The sequence below is a fragment of the Diabrotica undecimpunctata genome, chromosome 1, assembly GCF_040954645.1.
Source record: "Diabrotica undecimpunctata isolate CICGRU chromosome 1, icDiaUnde3, whole genome shotgun sequence".
Taxonomy (NCBI): Eukaryota; Metazoa; Arthropoda; class Insecta; order Coleoptera; family Chrysomelidae; genus Diabrotica; species Diabrotica undecimpunctata.
In genome coordinates, this window is record NC_092803.1 from 60,791,384 (window position 1) to 60,813,328 (window position 21,945).

Sequence of the window (21,945 nt, forward strand, 5' to 3'; positions counted from 1 at the left end):
TAAAATAAATGTACATTGAAAATGAAAAATAAAAATAAAATAGGATATTTCGTTGATCGAAGAGTTGAGCTCCAACTATTTTTAGAATAAAAATATTAAAATAAAAGAGAAAGTTATGAATAATATATATGTATATATATATATATATATATATATATATATATATATATATATTGTAATGTCTTTATTTATTTATAATTATTTATATTTTGTTCTATTTTATTTATTAATTCTTTACTAATTTATTATCGATATTACGATAATTTATATCAATTTATTTAACTATTAATACATAATTTATATAGACGAACGTAACAATTAAAATCGCGACCGCGAATCTTCTTCAAAATTAACTGACCCCCTTCATAACAAAATTCCTCTATAAATATAAAATCCTGTTATTCAAGAACAATGGTGAAGCGGCGGTCTCCCATCGAAGTAACCAGAAGCTCAGACCGGCTCAGATTCGGCCTACCCGGAAACCTCGAGTCGGATGATTCATCATAATTTGGGTCTAGATGCTTCGCCGAAATTTCTACAACAAAAACAGAATTAGTCATAATATATTTACAGTTTTGTAGGCCATGATATTTATGGTAACAATATATATATATATATATATATATATATATATATATATATATATATATATATATATATATATGTATATGTATATATATATATATATATATATATATATATATATATATATATATGTTAGTTTTGATATTTCCGCGGGAGCTGTATGTTATATCAATGGTATTCCGGGTTTGACTCCGCGTTAAATGTTGTTGGTTTTGATAAAAACCATTTTGACGACGTTTCGGCAAGATCTCACTTGCCATTTTCAAGTCTCTCTGGATGGTCTGCTTCTTGTCGATGTTCGAGTGGAAGTGAACTTCCACTCGAACATCGACAAGAAGCAGACCATCCAGAGAGACTTGAAAATGGCAAGTGAGATCTTGCCGAAACGTCGTCAAAATGGTTTTTATCAAAACCAACAACATTTAACGCGGAGTCAAACCCGGAATACCATTGATATAATATATATATATATATATATATATATATATATATATATATATATATATATATATATATATATATATATATATATATATATATATATATATATATATATATATATATGTATGTATAAAATATATTTTTTTATTGTTACATTGCATGTTTACAATCTACTCTATACATAGGTAAATAGTCTGTAAGTAAATTAACGTGAGTTAGGTACCGTCCAGTGTCGGTTCTCCAAGTATTATTGCGTTAGGTCTTCTGGCCATACCCTATCCAATCTTCTTTCGGCAAGTGATTGGATGAATTAAGTTTTTTATCAGTTCGTTGTTGTGATCAGTGATGCGATTTTTATATTTTATTTAGTGATTCTTTATTATGTGCTTAAGTAATGGGATGTCCAGATCATTGTGAAGTATTTGGTTAGATACATACCATGGAGCTTTACTTATCATACGGTGTATTTTGGATTGGAATGTTTGAAGTATTTTTGTATTTGAAGGATTATAACAGCCGCATACTTCTATTCCATATGCCCAAACTGGTATAAGTATAGCTTTGTACAAAAGAAGTTTATTTTTAATAGATAACTAAGACCTTTTTTTAAATAGCCAGTTCATATTTTTTAGTTTAAGATCTAGTTGCTTCTGTTTAGTTTTAATGTGCGTTGTCCATGTAAGTTTTTCATCCAGGTGCAATTCCAAGTATTTGACAACTGGTTTTAGAGGAATGGGAATATTATTAATATAAACTTGTGGATATGTAGATTTTCTTGTTGTAAACGTAATTTGTTCAAGTAAATATTCAAAAGACAAAAAAGTTAACACAGGCAAGAGCTAGGGGAAAGAGACGCATAGTTGAATTAAAGGACGATATTGAAACGGTAGAAAGTTTCACATATCTAGGCGTTGCATTAAACACGGATGGAAAAGAAGATCCAGAATTCCAAAGAAGAATAGTAAAAGAAAACAAAGCTTATTTTTCACTCGATCATGTGTTCCGCTCCAAAAACACACACCCGAGATCGAAAATCAGGGTATACAAAACTTTTATTAGACCAATAGTATGTTATGCATGCGAGACATGGATGATGACAGAAGAGACAAAAAGAAAACTGGAAGTCTTAGAAAGAAAAGTCCTAAGAAAGATATTTGAACCTATTAACGAAAACGGAATATGGAGATCCAGGTACAACCATGAACTCTACCAACTGTTCAAAGGGACACTGATCTCAGAATTCGTTAAACTTCAGAGACTTCGCTGGGCTGGTCGTGTAGTAAGAAAGGAGACAGAAAGATTGCCGAAAAGAGTCCTAGACAGTAAAATGCAGGGGGCAAGACCAAAAGAAAGGCCACGGAAAAGATAGGAGGATGAAGTGGCAGCGGACGCGCAAAATTTGCTAGACGTGAGAACCTGGAAAAGATCGGCACGGGAACGACAAGGTTGAATGCATAGTTTGGAGGAGACCAAGGCTCCATTTGGGCTGTAGCGCCATTGGAGAGAGGGAGAAAAGTAATTTGTACTGATTTGCTAGCATTAACACTGATCTTCCATCGCTTAAGCCAGTTTTGCAATTGATCTAAATGATTTTGTACTTTTTGTGATGCCACATTATTTATACAAAATATATAAAAATAATGAATAAAATAGAAAGAAATTGCAATAAAAAATTATTTAAAGAAAAATTATAATTAAATAACGTTTATACGTTCTTCTTCTTACGCTGCCTATCCGTTTCGGATGTTGGCGATGAGTATAGCTATTCTAACTTTACTTGCAGCTATTCGAAATAGTCCTGTTGTAGATGTATTGAACCACTTTCTTAGGTTTTGAAGCCAAGATATTCTTCTTCTTCTTGGTCCTCTCTTTCCAAATACCTTGCCCTAATGAATGAGTTGCAATAAGCCATATATGTGTTCATTTCTCATAATGTGGCCAAAATATTCTAATTTGCGCTCTTTGATTGTGTTAGTGATCTTGCATTCCTTGCCCATTCTACGTAGGACCTCAATATTAGTCACACTATCCACCAATGAAATTCGTAAGATGCGCCTATAACACGACATCTAGAAGGTCTCGAGCTTTCCTAAAGAAGCTTCAGAGAGCGTCCATGCTTCTACTCCGTATAATAATGTAGAAAATACATAGCATCTGATGATAGAGTTTCTGCAAAAACTACTGCGTCGTCAGCATATCTAATGTTGTTTAGACGCACTCCGTTAACTAAGACGCCTTCCTGTAGTTGTCTCAGTGCTTGCTCGAAGATACGCTCCCAGTACATGTTAAATAGCACTGGAGGCAGAATGCGTTCTTGTCTCAATCCTTTATCTATGCAGGTTGTCTCTGTCAACTTTAATGTTGGCAGTTTGGTTGTAATATAAATTATATATAATTCGCAAGGCTCTATCATCCAGCCCGCTTCTTTCAAGATGGATATGAGCTTGTCATGTTTTACTCTATTAAATGCCTTTTTGTAGTCGATAAAACAAACATATACATTACAGTTGACATCCCTGCAGCTCTGAATAAGTAATTGTTTAGCGAATAGAGCTTCTCGGGTGCATAAGATATCGCGGAATCCAAATTGTGTCCGTGACACTCGTTCTTCACATTTTTTATTAATTCTGTTATGTGTCACTTTTAAAAACGTTTTAAGTAAATGGCTCATTAGACTAATTATTCTGTGGGATTCGCATGTTTTTGCATTTAATTTTTTTGATATAATTACGAAGGTCGACTATATTATGTTAAATATAGTCGTTATCCATTTTATTTCTTGTTCGTCCATAATTTTCAGGAATTCTGTATAAAATTTGTCAGGCCCTACAGCTTATAAAGTTATATAGCCCTTATAACGTTACAGAGTAAATATTAACTTAAAATCTTACGTGTTAGGCTCTTCAAAATATATTAAATATAATTCAGTACAGGCTATATATAACATCTAAAGAAAAGATGGAAATTATTTTTATTTACGAACAATATGAAGAGCAGGGGCAGAGCACTTCAAACACCATGCGAAAAATGTAATGTTACACATTACACTTTTTCATGTAATAGAAATAAACAAAAGATATGCATGTGCTTTGTAGACTTGTAAAAATCGTTTGACAGTGTGAACCACAAGAAATTGCTGAAAGCCCGCAGTAATATTGCAGTAGACGACAAAGATTTAAGAATAATCAAGAAACTGTATTAGCAGCGAAGTACTAAGAATATAATTAACGAAAAAATCTCTAACAGTATTAACCCTTCAATGTCCACTGTAGCCATATGGTCACAGTTGTTATGTCAATCTTCCGGACAAATTTCTGGACCTTTCTCGAATACATACTTTATTGTAATTATTACAGGGTAGAGAGTACACATTGGAGCTTTCTTTAATTATTAAGGGTGTTTTTAGTTTGGTGTGTAATTTTGATATTGTTTTTATATTTATATAAACTACAACTAGTTATACTAACTATGATTAAGCAGAAATATTGAGAAGGGAATGAAATTGCAACAAAAGACTATTTCTAGAAATGTGTTTAAGTAAAACTATACAAAACACCTTAAACAAAAGAGAACACATTAAAAATATCAGTGCTGTATACAGTAATCTTTTGTATTGAAAAAAAAAACAACTATATAAAAGTTCTTATAAAAATTACACAGATTAGAGGGATTATTTCAAGTTCAAATGAAATATTTTTTATGTGTGTTTGGTTTTTCCCTTATTAATTACTTAAATAAACTCTGTTGCTTCTACGAAACATTTTTACATATTATATCAAAATGGGCGATGAAGGTTTGCATTAGCATAGGCACTTCCTCTGTCCTCCTCCTCTATCCTTTATCCTTCGTAAGGATGTGGTAACCTTATGGTATTTCACGAATGGTTGCTATCCATTCTTCTCTCTCCCGGGCGCGGTGTGCTGCCTCAGACAGAGAGTAACTGGTAGCACACTTTATTTGGTCTGACCATCGGAGTGACGATCTTCCTCGAGTTCTTTTACCATCTACCTTGCCTTCAACCACCAACCTCTCCATGCCTTCCATTCGTCTAGTAATGTGTCCAAAGTACCTTAATATATTTTGGTGATGATTGTGGTAAGCCTAGTATTGATGTCGAGTTCTGTCAATATGCGCAATTTGTGCGATGTGCTGTCCAGGGTATGCGCATCGTCTTGAGTCAGACTTTTTATTGGTCCAAGTTTCTGACGCATAGGTAGCGATAGGAAAGATAAGCGTCCGTACTAGACACAGTTTCGTGTTCCTGGTTATGTCCGTATCTTTCCAGATTTTAGTAAGTTTGACCGTTACTGATCTGGCCATTGTAAGGCGTCGACGTATCTCTTCTTCGCATCTACCATTGTTTGTAATAACAGAACCTAAGTAATTGAAAGGGCTTACCACTTCAAACCCCGCTACGTTTCGTATTTCCGGCTGGTTATTTCTAAGTCGATCAATTATCATTACCTTGGTCTTCTGTACATTAATTTTAAGTTCATATTCACGACTAATAGTATCTAGTCTGTTCAAGATGTATTCAAGGTCATTTGTTGATGATGCTAGTACTAAAGTGTCGTGAGCATAGCGGAGATTGCTGATTTTTCGGCCTCCGACTGATATTCCTCCTTGTCATCCGTCGAATACAATAAGCTTTATGTGTTCGCTGTATATATTGAATAACGTAGAAAATAACGTAGAAGAGATAATACATCATTGATGAACACCGACTTTTAGTTTAAAATTATCGGAGTATATGTTGTTGACTCTTACGTTTGCTGTGTTGTTGATATACAGTTGTTTCAGTAGGTATATTAGATGTTCGGGTGTACCCATTTCTCTCAGTAGTTTTCCAGTTTTTAATTTTTTTATTGCGGTTTCTATTTCCGATTTTAAAATATGTGGTTCCTTTTCGTCATTTATTTTTTCTGGATTCACGTCTTTATGGTCACTATGAAACATCATTTGACAATATTGTTTGTATGTCGCTGCTATGCCCTCTGGATTGCTGATGATCGTTCCCAAGTTATCTTTAATTATCTGCGTTTGTGGTTTGAACTCTTCAGTTAAGTATTATACTTTGGCAAACAGTTCTCTAGATTCTTGACGGTCCGCTTGTTCTTGTAGTTGTTTGCATATGTCTTTAACATGATTATTTTTGTCTGTTCTCTTTGTCTCTCCTACCTCTGCCAAACTTACCTAAAATGATTACTATTGGGAATAAGCCACAATTAAAGGTTAAATTACGTTAATTGACGTTTCAATTTCCACTTCGGAAATCGTTCTCAAAATACAAACATTAGTAAATTAGTGACCTGAAATGCATGTAAAAAATAGAAGAGACATGGAAATCATAGTAATGTAGTAATCAAAGTTTTGAATTAAAGAAAAAAGTAAAGCAAATTAATAAAATGTCGTCAAATGTTAAGTAATTCTGTTAATTTTATAGTAACATCCTCACAAGTGTAAGCTTGTTGTAGCTTACTTGTCTAATGTAGTTTTTTGTTTTCCTTTTTAGTATATTTTGACAAAGAGTAAACTAAACTCGAAAGCTTTATAAATCTTAAAGAGTTAGTCAACAAATTAAAAATTTGTTGATGCTGCCAGACCTTTCTGTTTTAATGGATGAAAATTCTACGGTTGATGGCGGTGTGACAGAGAACTTATCTCGTCAACAGCTTTTATCTCCAGCAGTAATAGTTTTTTCTACCAATCAACGAACTGATAAAGTACCTTCTTTTACAGGAATACTAGTTGGCAAAAATTAGACTTAAAAATATTGGAAAAAATTGAATTTAGTGAGAAAGACTTCCCTACACCAAGATACATAGTCTAACAAATATGCTACGTTTCTTAATTCTACCGATCTAACAATAAGCAGTGATAAAATATAGTGCATTTTAGGCATTCTTATTCTTTCTGGCTATGTGTCTTTACCTGAAAGAATTTTTTGGAATTCTAGTACAGTCTAGAGTAATAGATTTCTACAAATAATAAGGTTCATGCATTGTGCAGATAACAGTGAGATCTATTCTATCGATAAGTTTCGATAATTAAATATTGAGGGGTTGAAATTAATAATAAAAATTCAAAATAAACTTGTGAAATACTTGGTTCCAACAAAAAACATGAAATATGATGAGTCCATGGAAAAATATTATGACCGTCATAGTTGTAAACAATTTATTAAAGAAAAACCGATACGCTTTGGCTATACAGTCTGAGGTTTGAATAATGGATTGAGCTATTTACATGATTTTGAAATATAATAAGGTCGAGGTTCAAAAGTTGTTAAATTATACAACTCGAAATTTGGTTTATCAACAGCACGTTTATACAAATGGTTGATGCTTGGCTACAAAACAATATACAATACAATTTTATCCTGGATTATCTCTTTATCATTTTCGATCTTTAAACGCGTATAAAAAATTTTGGATATGGAAAAACCGGTACTATTCGACAAAATTGGATTCCTACAGATTATCTTATAACTAAAAAAGAAATTGACAAAGGCACAACGAGAAAGTTATGAAAATATAATGAATAAAGACGATTGATGCTTATCTGTTAGGATGATAATTTTTGTAGAACAAGAGCTTTAACATCCTATGGCGTTCATTCAACCTAATTCGAGTATTTATCGGTATTCTCAGATCGAGAAGAAAAAAAATTGTGTTAGCCGTCTATATGCTATTCGCCAATTCAAGTTCATGGGCGGAACTGATCGTATGGTCGAAAACGTTGCGAGAAGAAGGATTTCTATCAGATCCAAAATGTGATACTAGTCGTTTTTTACCTAGATGATTGATGCAACTTGTCACAATGGTTGGATATCATACAAAGCTAGTAGTAGGGCTATAACTAATGTAGATTTCAGAAGAAGCATTGTAAAGTACCTAATAAGATACAAAACAGAATCATGTCTTAGGACGACCTTCTTGACATCTTCTTCAACTTTTATCAAATCAAAAAAAAATAATGCAGATTTCCGATTTAACCGTATGTTCAATACCAAATAGTAAAAGACGACTGTGTGCTCTAGACAACTGCTAGTGGGTCTCACACAATATAAAAAATGTGATATAGGATTATATGTTGACTGTTTTGGGTCATATTACAGGGAAAATAGATTCATAAAAAAATTCAAAATTCGATCGTTGGAGGATTAAGACAATCAGATGAGTAAGACCAGGTTGTCTGTTGTCACCTATGATATTTAACCTGTATTCAGAATTACTATCTAGAGGAACACTAAAAAAAACATTGCGGAATAAAAGTTTATCATATTGAATTATTAAACATTTGCTACATAGATGACTCAGTACTCATGCAGACTCAATTGTTGGATCACGAAACATCTTAAGCTAGTTAAATGAGTTAGTGCATGTTATGAGTTTAAAATTATAATAAGAGAAGAAAGATTAACATGGCCAAGGTAATTTAAAACCTTTGTTAATGGAGGCAGCATTCAAAGGAGAAGAATATATTTATAGGTCAACTTGTGCTTATTCTTTTGATTGGAATTCAAAAGAATTCGGATTATTTCGTCCTCTATTCTATTTCCTTTTTATTTTGTACTTACTAATTATTGTTTCATAACTGATCCTTTGATATTTGGTATTAGTCATGGAAAGGAACGGAGGGTGTAAAAGAGATACACAGACGAGAATAATAAAGGCTCAACATGCATTCAACGCTCTAAATAAAATTTGGCAAACAAACGAAATATCAGAAAAAACAAGAATTAAAATCTTTAATAGTTGCGCCAAAGGTATACTGTCTTACGGAGCAGAAACATGGAAACAGGACGAATCCACACTAAAAAACTACAAAAATTTGTAAACAAATGTTTAAATGTTCCTCAAAAATATAATGGCCCAACAAAATAACTAATACAAAACTATTGGAAAGAACAAAGCAAAGCAAGGAACAGTCAAGGAAAATAAGGGAAATATATTGACCATATCATAAAAGGTGGAAAGATGAAAGCAACATAATCAGATAAGCACTTGAATACCAACTAGATGAGAAAAGAAAGAGAGACAAACCAGACAACAGTTAAACGAGAGAACAAAAGAACTACGAGAGAACACAAACAAATTGGGGTGAAATTGAAAACTTGGGGTGAGCAAGAAATAGAAAAGAATAAGAAGATGTGCTGACCCAGCCAGTCAGGAAGCTTACACTTTTAGCCAAGAAACGCATCCCAATATTCCACAAGGTGGGATGGAACTAGAGAGAGAGAGAGAGAGAATTATTGTTCCATTTTCTAGATCGTCTTCTTGTTCATTGGCGGATTAATACCTCTATGGAAGGTTGTCACTCCATCTTCTGCGCGGTCGTCCGATACTTCTTCTGCAGATTGGTGACTTATCTCTTGCTATTTTGACGAAATGGGTTTCTCCCATTCTGTTTATGTGGATATTCTATTCTTTTTTTTTATATTTTGTGCTCATTCATTAATACACTCTACGTTACATTTTATTTTAATATCTTTACTTCTCTTTCGATCTCTCAGATTTCCTGTAATTCTTCTCAGTACTCACATCTCTGCCGTTTCCAGTAGCCTTTGCGTTGTGGCTGTATCGGGCCTTGTTTCTGGGGCATATGTCATTATTGGTCTTACACTGGCTTTATAAATTCTTGATTTCATCTCAGTGTTAATGTGTCTGTTTCGCCATATAGTGTTATTAAGGCATCCTGAACCTTAAAAAGAGGAGAGGGAGGACTAGGGAGAAGAAGAATATCTTGACTTCAAAACCTAAGGAAGTGGTTCAATATGTCTACAATCGAACTATTCCGAATAGCTACAAGTAAAGTTAGGATAGCTATGCTGATCGCCTACATCCAGAACGGATAGGCATCGTAATAAGAAGAAGAAGAAGGCATCCTGCCAGTTTATTTGCTTTTTGTACTTGATCTCTCACTTCTTTGTCCAGTTATCCATAGCTAGACAGCGTAATTCCCAGGTATTTTATTTCCATTACTTGTTCAATACTGATGCCATCAATTTCTATTTTATATCTGGTTGGTTCTTTGCTGACAACTATTGTTTTAGTTTTCTTGCCATGTTAAATTAATTTGCTCTTATGTTAAATCAGTCTTTGGACCAGTGGACCAGTCTTTGCAGACTATATTCATCTTGGGCTATCAATCGTCGTCTGCGTAACAGAGGATTTTTATTTCTTTGTTTCCCATTCTGTATCCTCTTCGTTTGTTAACGGTTTTGATGATTTCATCCATGATCAAATTGAAGAGCATATGGCTCAATAATTTCCTTTGTCTTATTTCGCTGCCTATTTCTATAGGTTCTGTAACTTGTCCTCCTCCTAACATTGCTCCTCCATTTTTCATTTTCCAGATGAGATTTTTAATAATATTGCTCCTTGTTCTGTTTGCTGATATATCTCATGTTATTCCTTTACGGATTCTTACTTTATTTGTTTGATATCTATATTTATTTGATTTTTACTTTATTCCTTTACAGATTTTGCACTGTACATCATGACGGACCCCATTACAGATTTGTATATGCTCCGATTTATTTCTAGCTTTAGGTGATTGTTTCTTTATACTGTATCATTGAATCGGTACTTAGCTGTTTTTCTTGATTGTGTCACTTATATCTTTTTCGATATTTCTGCCACTTAATAAATTGATTCCAAAATATTTAAATTTCACCAGCTATTCTAGCATTTGTTTTTTAATTTTGAGTTTGTATCTTACTAGCACTTTTGATATTGTCAAACTTTTTTTTGGCAATAATTTTATATTGAAATTCTTAACTTTGTTGGTAAACTCTTAGGCGAGGAAACGAAATACTAAACATAATAATGTTCCGCAGCAAGATGAATCGCTGTGAAAATTTTTGCATTCGCTTCAGAAAAGTCTAAGGAATGTTTGTGAACAAAATTCATAGTAGTAAAATGAAAATTGCATTTTGTGCATAAGAAAAATGCATTTCCAAAGTGAATGCGGTTTGCAAATTGGTAGGTTTAGTGGCTTTTAGTGCTTGATTTCCTCGCGTATCTGAAGGTAGCATTCTTTGAAAAAAGTTTCCTTTTTCCTCCTTCAAAACTGCGTCATTTACATAACATATTAGCTGTATTTACTTACTTCTCAATTTCTATCACCTTTTTTCTTTTACTTGTTTTTTCTTGTTAGATAAAATTAAACAAGAAAATCTTTTTCTCAATGACTCATAAAAGTTGTGTCTAATTTAATTTTGTCTGCTACAAAAATAACACAAATTAAAATATTTAATTATTTTACAAATAGCTTACATCGTTATTTTGTATGTTAATGCTTTTTGTAATTATTCTACTACATCATATACATTTGTAATCAAATTTTAATGTACCAAATTAAAATTCATGTGCATGCCAACAAAATATATCAAAGTAATATAATAACAAGCAGTGTTTTAATATTACAAAGCTAAAAACTAAATAATAGTGATTTTAAATATAATAAATTATAATGTTTGTAACAGAACGGAAAATTTTATTGAATCATTTAACAATGAATGATTAATTGTTATATAATAATATAAAAATAAATCCAGTTTTTGTAACAGATTTAAACAGTGTACCATCCTTGAAATAAAATCAAAAATCGAAAATAAAACACGAAATCAGAAATTCGCTTAAGAATAGAGCAATCAAGAGCAGCCTTTTTGAAGATGAGGAAATGTTTGAGTAACCAAAGACTCAATCTGCAAATCCGATATCGGATGGTAAAATGTTATATCCACTCTATTCTTCTTTATGGTGTCGAAGCCTGGACTGTTAATGTTGACTTAATGAGAAAACTGGAAGCTTTTGAGATGTGGTTTTTTAGGAGACTTTTGAAGATAACATGGACCGATTATATTACGAACGAAATGGTGTTGCACAGAATGGAAAGAGTCAGAGAACTTTTGAACACCATTAAAAGGCAGAAGAAAGCATATTTGGGGCACATACTTAGAAATGATAAGTACGAGTTGTTGCAGCTGATTATAAAGGAAATCGAAGGAAAAAGGGGTCCTGTTAGACGACAAATATCCTGGCTGAAAAACATTCGCCACTGGACCGGGGTAAACACACAGACGCTGTTAAGAAACGCAGAGGATGCAATGGTTATAGCCAATTTTCATTAGTGGAGACGGCACTAAAAGAAGAAGACAGACTTGTATGTCCGAGAGAAGCGAAAGAAAGTTTATTTTTTTAGACGGTCTGGAGAAATATTTCAATGATATGATTATAAGATTTAAAAGCAAGTTCATAATCTTAAATTATTCTAAATAATTTATTCTAACAAATAACAAGTCTACCACGTTCAGCCAAGCTGTAGCCCAATCTATTGTATAATTGCCTTCTCGGGTGTTTAACAACATCTCGGCTGTTATATTTTGAAAGGTCTGAATTATTTTTTGACGTAATTCGTCCAAGTTTCCGGTTCGTTCATGCTCATATAAGTAAATTTATTGCTTGACACAACCCCATACGAAAAAGTCCAAAAGTGCAAGATCAGAAGATACAGGTGGCATTTTTATGGTACCTTTTGTACTAATACCTCTATCTGGAAACGTAATTTTTAAAAAATCTAACACCTTCTGTACGTTGTGAGATGAATAGCCGTATTGCTGCATCCAAATTTTATCTATATTATTAGGTAATGGCTAGAACTGCTGGAATTATGTGATTTTTCAGAAGAGCTTATTTACGACAACACAAAGTGCCTACAATGAAAAAAGAGTCAATTTCGATGTCATCTAAAATACCAGCCCACACGATAACTTTTTGACGGTATTGTGTTTTGTAAGGAACATAAATATGTGCCCATTTTCTGTAGAGTACCCGTAACAGATGGATTGTGATGGCCAGTTAAAGAGAATGAAGACTCATATGTAAACAAGATTTTTTCATGAAATGTTCGTCAGGATTAGTGCGTTCCATCATGTCCTCACAGTGTTTGCAATTTGTAGCAATGGTAATTGTTTTTTTTTTATTTTTATTATTTCGTACAATTCTAGCACTAATACGACTTTCTCTCTTGAAATTTGGTTGCTGTTACAAGGAAAATTGATTTTAGCTATACTACATACGACAGTTTCACGCTGTTCCCATTCTTCAATAATTGCACGAGCTGGTTGGTTTTCATCTTCATCACTATCCACGTGTTTTCTACACTTCTTGACACAACCAGTATTTTTAAATTAAAAATCATTATCATCATCATCAATCAGCCCTGAGTTGTCCATTGTTGAACATAGGCCTCCTCTAGACTTTTCCATCTGCTTCTATTCTGCGCCTCTGCTATCCAATTGGTCACGATTCTTTTGAGGTCGTCGGTCCATCGCGTTGATGGTCTTCCTCGGCTTCGCTTGTCAGCCCGTGGTCTCCACTCAAGCAATTTTTTTGTCCAACTGTCGTCGTTCATTCTTGCAACATGTCCTGCCCATCTCCATTTTTGCCTTGTAATATGTTCGATAATGTCTTCCACTCCGGTTCGTCTACGAACTTCCTCGTTTCTTATTCTATTTCTTAAGCTTATTCCAAGCATTGATCTCTCCATCTTTCGTTGTGTCCTTCTCAATTTTTCGGCTGATGTTTTTGTGAGAGTTAAAGTTTCTGCTCCGTATGTGAGGACTGGTAGAACGCACTGGTTAAAAGCTTTTCTTTTTAAATGGATCGGTATATTTGTTTTAAATACGTCTCTCATTTTTCCGAATGCAGCCCAACCCAGACTTATTCTTCTGAGTAGCTCGCATATTTGGTTATCTCGCGTTAACCTTATTTCGTGACCCAAATACACATATTTTCCACAAGTTCTATGGGCGATTTTTCGATTTCTATTAGCTCATTGGGGACGAGATTAGTCATCATTTTTGTTTTTCCATAGTTTATTTTTAAACCGACTTTCTGGGTTACTTGCTGTAGTTGTTGTAGCATAACTCTGGCTTCTCCTAAGTTGTCTGTTATGAGAACAATATCATCGGTATATCTGAGATGATTGAATATCTTTTCATCGATGCTAAACCCTTTGATTCCCACTCTAGCCGTTTAAATGCGGACTCCATAACTGTTATAAATAGTTTTGGCGACAAGGTATCTCCCTGCCGCACCCCTCTGCCAATTTTTATCTTCTCAGTCATGCAATGGAGGTTAACGGTTGTTGTCGCATTTTCGTATATATTTCGAATAATATTTGCATACCTGTGATCTATTCTGCATTCTAATAGTGCTTTTAAGATAGCAACTGTTTCGACTGTGTCAAATGCTTTGTGGAAGTCGACAAAGATAAGAGCAAGGGGCCTGTTATATTCGATAGACTTTTCAACTAGAGTTTTAAGGCATTGCAAATGGTCGTTTGTTCCGTGTCCCGCTCGAAATCCTGCCTGTTCTTCTGATTGATAGAAATCGAGCTTTGCTTCTAATCTGTTTGTCAGTATTCGAGTAAAGAGCTTGTATAGGTGGTTAAGCAAACTAATTGGCCTATAGTTTTCGAGATCTGATTTATCCCCTTTTTTGTGGAGGAGGATTGTAACCGAATTCTTCCATTTACTTGGAATGTTTTCACTATGCAGACATAGATTAAAAAGTGTTTGGATTCGAGACATCAAAAGTGGACCTCCTAGTTTAATTGTCTCAATGACTACACCATCTTCCCCCGGAGCTCTATTATTTTTCATATTTTTGAGGGCATGTTGAATTTCCTCTCGTGATATATCTGGTATATCCTCCGATCCTACATTATGTACCTTTTGTATTGGTTGTTCGATGAGCTCTGGAATAACTTGACTTTTATATAATGTTTCATAGAAACTTTCCACTATATTTAATATGCTTGGTCTATCTGAGATTATATTTCCATTTTTGTCTTTAAGTTGGATGATTTCTTTTTTGCCATTTTCCATTTTTCTCCTCAATGCTTTCATGCTTTTGTTGTCTTCTATAGTTTTTATAATTTTCTCGTTGTTGTATTTTCTAATATCCCGTCTGATGGCTTTAGAGATTTCTTTATTGATGCTGTTTATATCTTGTGAGTCAACATTTTCTTGACTTCTCAGCATTCTACGATCTTCCATTTTTTGTTTCGTTTCTTCACTAATTTTTTGTTCTTTTCCATGTTTAGGGCCAAATTTTTCCTGATCTTGTGTTAATGTATCTACTATTTCTTTGTTTAGGTTATTTACGTCTTTTCTTGTTGTATTTCTGAGTAAGTTACTGGTGATATATTTTTCAAAGTCAAGTTCATTCGTTGGGCGCATCCAAGGTTTGATTTTTTTACTTTTTATCATCTTCAGTCTTTCTTGCTTAATATTGGTTTCTACAGTTGCTCGGACCATTCTATGATCGCTTGCAACCGAAAATTGATTTAAGACTGTAACATCTTTGACTATATGTTTTTTTTCAGTGATAATGAAGTCGATCTCATTTTTTGTCTTACCATCGGGGCTCTTCCAAGTCGATCTTCTATGGATCTTCTTATAGAAGAAGCTATTCATTAAATATAGATTGTTTTCTAATAGGAAATTTAAGAGTATTTCGCCCCTTTCGTTTCTACCTGGTGTGCCAAAATTTAGGAGGGCATTTTCAGCTGGGTCAGTGCTTATTCCAATTTTGGCATTAAAGTCGCCACATATTACCGTAAAATGTTCTTGGTCTTCTGAAACAGCTGTGTACAAGTCATCATAGAACTGTTCTATTTCTTCGTCAGCGTGACTCGATGTTGGTGCATAGACTTGAATGATCTTTATGGAGTAACGGGTGTTTAGTTGTAATTTTGCAAGTATAACTCTTGTGGAAACTGCTTTTACTGATATGATATTCTCAGCTAGTTTTTTATTAATAAAGATAAATTAAAAATAGTGTTGTGATATAACAAAATACAACACAATAATAAAATGTAGATATAAATATAACAACCGTAGAAGAACAATTAAAGAGAATAGACAAAGGTTATTTTTAATTAAAAGACCATTACGGTCTTGTATCAAATACTTGATAAGACCGTATCTTAAGTCCAAAACCATACGTTTGAAAGAATCCAATCAAGTAATTTAAATACTGAATAGATAATGCAAAATAAGTTTTTAAAGTAGAATAACTGGCATTAAATAAACTTGTTGATTATTACTGTGCATGACTAAAAAAATATAATTAAAATAAAAGTAAAAATAATTTGAGAATAAAATAAATAAAAAATAATCTGGTTTATTTTTACTGTCACTGTATGTGTTTCATAGAAATATCAAATATATTATGTTTATAATTAATAAGATGATTTTTTTGATTCTTATAGGAGTTGGTAAGATACACTACGTGCCTTGGCGAGAACTACGTGGATCTTCAGAAGGCCCTTGATTTGATGCTAAGCGTCCCCCATCGGGCACAAGACGATAAGTTTATCTCTAGTATCGAAGGGTACAAAGGCAGCGTCCATAAATTGGGAAGACTTCTAGCCCACGACAGATTTACTATCACATTTGAGGACATATCCAAAGAACGGTATCTGTTTCTATTCAAGGCACGTATATTGGTTTGCAAGGTCAGAAGAATATCCGAAGATAGATCTATTTTTCAGCTTAAAGATTGTATTAGGGTAAGTATAAACTTGGTCGGAATTCAGATCAATTTCTCTCAGTTTTTTATAAATTCCCTGTCTTAATTGTTCTTCATCTTGGCTTCCCTGCCTCCATGATAAACCTTCGTAGACCGTACAGGCTAAAAATCCTCTATTAGGCGAGCCTGCAGTAAGTTTCAAGTATTATCGTTTTTGGGAACGAAAGGTATGTGGTATCAAAGTGTTATATGTGTGTGTATTGAAGCCAGTTTTGGGTATCTCTTGAGTAATAGCACGACGCTAGGTCTGTCCAAACTATGATATCATTAGCATGATGTTCGTAAATAAACTGAAGCAATTTGAAAAGACAGTTATCAGTATAACTCTGACTATTCAAAGCTTTACCCCCCACTCTTCCTACAAATGGTCGGGATACACCCATGTTAGAAATTGCGTACCAGATAAGAATTTTATCTGCAAATTTCGTTTTATGTTTGTATCTAACATTTTCAGGGCGTTCCTTTACGTGTCCGTATAAAATTCATCGTTTTCCTTCATCTAAGAATTACTTAAAATGAGATTCGTACTTAGAAATCATATATTGATTTTTTCATCGGCAAAGTAAACCAGTCTTAGTTGACGAAAGCATCTTGATATATGAGGAAGTTGCACTTGCAGAGTATTTGGGACACTTACATATCTTTCGATATTTATGATCATTTCTCGTCACTTTCAACTATATCGTACTCTTAGATCTGTATTGAGGAGCCAGTCTCCTCGTTAACATTCTTCTTCTTCATGTGCCATTTCCTCTAAGACGGTTGGCAACCATCATGGCAATTCGCACTTTCGATACCGCTTCTCTAAAGAGGTCAGCAGAAGTGCAGTTAAACCAAGCTCTCAAATTGTTTAACCAGGAGATGCGTCTTCCGAGACTTTTTCTACGCTGTATTCTTCCTTGTATCATTAATTGCAGCAAGTTATAATGCTCACCTCTCATGACATGTCCCAGATATTGCAGTTTTCTGACTTTAATTGTATTTAAAACCTCTTTATCTTTTTCCATTCTTCTCAACACCTCGACATTCGTGACTATCCACTTAACTTATTCTTAATATCCTTCTGTAGGACCATATCTCGAAGGCTCCTAATATTTCCGAAACATCTTTCTTTAATGTCCAAGCCTCCAACCCATAAAATAATACGGAGAACACGTAGCTTCTCAGAAGTCTTATCTTTATAGAAATTGAAATGTCCCTACTGCAGAGTACTTTTTTCAGTTTGTTCGTTAACATTGCAACCTGCTTTTTTTGCTCTTCTCTGACCTATGTGCAGTAAATATACGTGATCTTTCACTTTTTGGGAGATTCATATACAATATTCCCTGCTCCCACTCCGCTATTGTTCTATAAGTGGTTCTGCGTAAAATATTTTGATTCTGAAATATTCTACAGATTTCGGCTTTGGGTACCCGCCCAACCAACATGTAGATATTTTTCCTTATTTCTAATTTATACGACATCTTAAAGCAAAAAATTCAAAATAAATAATCTTAGCTGACAGTAAAAAAAGTAAACAAACTTTTTCACAAGTCAGAAACCATGTCACGCTCCCGCTTCAGATCATTTGTTAATACTTTCTGCTTTTTTAATTTTCAATAACCCCACAGTTTCAATATGAGCTTCAAAATACAAGTTTCATCTAAATAAAAATGGAAATAGTTCTAAAATGTCTTCTAGAAGACAATTTGTATCCTCGCATTGCTGCCCTTTATCCAACGTTAACCAGAGATCATTGTTGAACAAAAGGCTTGATTGGAAATGGAAATGGAAATCTTTTATTGCTGAGTGCTATTAATTGAACATTCTTCGGGATCATGTAGTGCCCTGTATAACTTATATTGACCAAAATTGTTTGTTAATACACGATTATGCTAGACCGCATGCAGCTCCATTAGTTCGAGATTACCTCTTGAAATTTGGCATTGAAAGAATGACCTGAACAGTACACAATCCCGACCTTAATCCCATAGAACATGTCTGGGGTATATTTGGGAAAAAATTACGATCTCAACCTAATTGGCCCAACGACTTGGAGAATTTGAGCAACTTGTTAAACTTTGGAATGATCTAGAACAAAACAGCGTTCCAAATTTTATTTTACCCATGAATCACAGATGCCAGGATGCAATTTTTTTTCTTTTCTAAAAATTTGGCCAGAATTTTGTAAAAAAATTATTTGAAAGTACTTTAATAACACATTTCTGGATAATATTTGATTTCATATTTTAACTTTATTAATAAATAAATTAATACATTTATTAATGGAGTGTTATTTTCTTGGATATATATATATATATATATATAAATATATAAAGCAGTTAGGTATTATTGACTGACACGTTATGTAAAATAAAGTTTTATTTTGAGGTTGCAGTCATTAATAGGGCAGGAAAGTAAAACTCTTTGTTCTTTAATCAAGCTTTCGCAAAATTTATTTGCTTCTTCAGGATATGCTAAAATATGGTATCAGTAAATACAACGAAATTAGAACTAAATAGCATTGTATAAAACTAGTAAAAAAACTTACAACATGAGGTTAATCCATGAAATTTTCAAATTTGCAAAACATTAAAACTTAACTTATTTTAAAAATTATACAGTTATGTAAGTACAATATTCCAATTTAATTTAATTTTGTAAAAATTAGAAATAATAAAAATACGTGTGCATTAATAGATCATGCAATTAATAAAAATCATTCATTTAATTTCAATGAAACTAATATATTAAGACGCGAAAACCAATTAAATAAAAGAGAATTCTTAGAAATGGTATGCATAAATAAATATCAATGTATATATCAATAATAAAAAAACTGATATTGATAAACTAAGCAATATCTATAATTACATTCTGTCTTACGAAAATTAATACTATAATTTTCCAATATTAGATTTTCTAACTATAAATATTAGAATTTCAAAAAATTTAAATATTCATATTTGGCGCCACTTTGTACGTAACCATAATAACAATCAAGAGCTAGTTATCAACAACAAAAAATATAATAAACAGAAACGAGTGTATTTCTGACATAAATCAAACATCAACATAATCAATGTCAAAATGAATTTTTACAAAATTAAATTAAATTGGAATATTGTACTTACATAACTGTATAATTTTTAAAATAAGTTAAGTTTTAATGTTTTGCAAATTTGAAAATTTATTGGATTAACCTCATGTTGTAAGTTTTTTTACTAGTTTTATACAATGCTATTTAGTTCTAATTTCGTTGTATTTACTGATACCATATTTTAGCATATCCTGAAGAAGCAAATAAATTTTGCGAAAGCTTGATTAAAGAACAAAGAGTTTTACTTTCCTGCCCTATTAATGACTGCAACCTCAAAATAAAACTTTATTTTATATTATATATATATATATATATATATATATATATATATATATATATATATATATATATATATAATATTGTTTAAATATTTTCAGTTAACGAAAGTCACTGTTAAAGACCATCCAGAAGACAAGCACGTATTTGAACTAATCGACAACGTTGGAGGACAGGCTATTGTATTAAAAGTATATCGAGACGTCAAAGAATATTGGTTGAAAGAAATTAGAGAATTTGCCAGGGAACACGGTAAGGACAGTTCCTCCATAAATAATTACCAAAATCATTGATTTATACTGCTTTATTATTTATATGCTACAGTAATTTTATTTTTTTGATGTGTGAGGGTGGTTATAAGTTGATAAGCTTAAGCTTATCAACTTACACAACCCTTGTCCTCCAGTTGCATCTTCGAAAAATGTTTTGTCGGGGGACAAAGGGTTTTCGCACTATATCTCGTAGATTAGATACCCTACAGAAAATTGTATAATACATTATAGGAAATTAAATTGTATACTTTAGCTAACTTTATTTCTATTACTTTTTATTGTAAAATTTAAAATAAAAAAGTTATAAACAAAATAACTAAAAATTCTTAAACACATTTTCTTTTGGGACATTAAAACATTATTATAGAGAGTTTTAAAGGAATAATTTTCACAAGAAATTTTATTAATTTCTTTAAGATGCACTCCTAAGTTGACCAGGTTCTTGAATACTCATAAAAATACGATAAAAACTAACCATTAGGCTTAGTTTTTTATTAAATATGTTTTATTCATATACTTTAGTATTTTGTTAACATTCCTATAGTATTATTAGTTTATAATAAACCACCAGATATTATCAGGTATAGTCTGGAGGCGCGTTTTTTAAGTAGTATCCTCATTAGGCCTAATTCACTGACAATTTCCAGGTGAGATAATATTGAGCATAATTATATATTTAATAAGTTATTTTTTAACTATTGTTTTTTTATTTTTTTTATGGTCGTCCAGGCTACGATTTAGTATCTAATTCAGTATGGAAAGTGAATGTTTGCGAAATATCGGATGTTAGAATTGGCGTCATTGTGGGTAATTCATCTTCGAATTCTTCGACTTTTTTGGTTAATTTTAATATTTCCATGATGTCACTGCAGGTTTCACTAGAACAATTGAGGTACACTGCAAAGCATACTTGTCGGTAATCACACATACTTTCACAGTTTCCCTTATATCTGCAAAAACATTAATTTCAGGAGTTCGTTTGAAATTTGTGATTGGTATCCAAATTTTTTAACTCTAACATTGTGGAAACTAGCTGCATCTTGTTTTGGCGGAACGATGATAAGCTAAATGTAATTTTGGTCACTGAATTGGCGAATCGTTTATATTTCATGCTGTTAGAGAATCATCTTTATTTCCACAATATAAAGAGACCAAAAAAAATGATCGCCAACGACAGTGGGCAAAGATGGTTCGGCTTTCTCAGTGAGAAATAATGCTGTTCCGTTAGCTAACTCAGGATGTTGCTGTAATATTTTGATGACTTTATGTTTGCCGATCATGTAAGCTACTAATGCTGTATCCCATCCTGAAAAAGCACGGAATAACATCAAATTATTTGCAAGGTTTAAAAAAATTTGACACTTCGGACACACAACATTGGACTGCTCTCTTCCTAATGTCGTGAGCAAGACAATATCGTCAATGTCTTCTGCTACGACAGTCACAGAATCATAGGCTTGGAATGCAGCAAACGTAGAACGGATGATGACTGCAACAGATTTAGTCTGGTCGACACTGAAACCCACTTCTTATAGAGCAGTTTTGAGAAGGTCTATTACCTTTGTTTTGTTCTTTTTATTACCAAGTAATTTATCTTGTGGTCTTATTTAACTTTATCTCTATCCATTTGGGGCTTTTTTGGGCAACACAAGCATACGAGGTGGGGTAAGTTTTGTGTTTTGGGAGA

General features: G+C 32.9%; 1 protein-coding gene across 11 annotated transcripts in view; it reads left to right on the forward strand.

Moving 5' to 3' along the window:
• Obsc (Obscurin) overlaps nt 1–21,945 on the forward strand; it is a 350,811-nt gene that overhangs the window by 175,480 nt on the left and 153,386 nt on the right. For all 11 annotated transcript variants that reach the window (XM_072543243.1, XM_072543203.1, XM_072543216.1 and 8 more), the window contains 2 exons: nt 16,312–16,611; nt 20,088–20,238. In XM_072543243.1, coding sequence (XP_072399344.1) covers nt 16,312–16,611; nt 20,088–20,238 — 451 coding nt within the window. The remainder of the gene's footprint in view (nt 1–16,311; nt 16,612–20,087; nt 20,239–21,945) is intronic.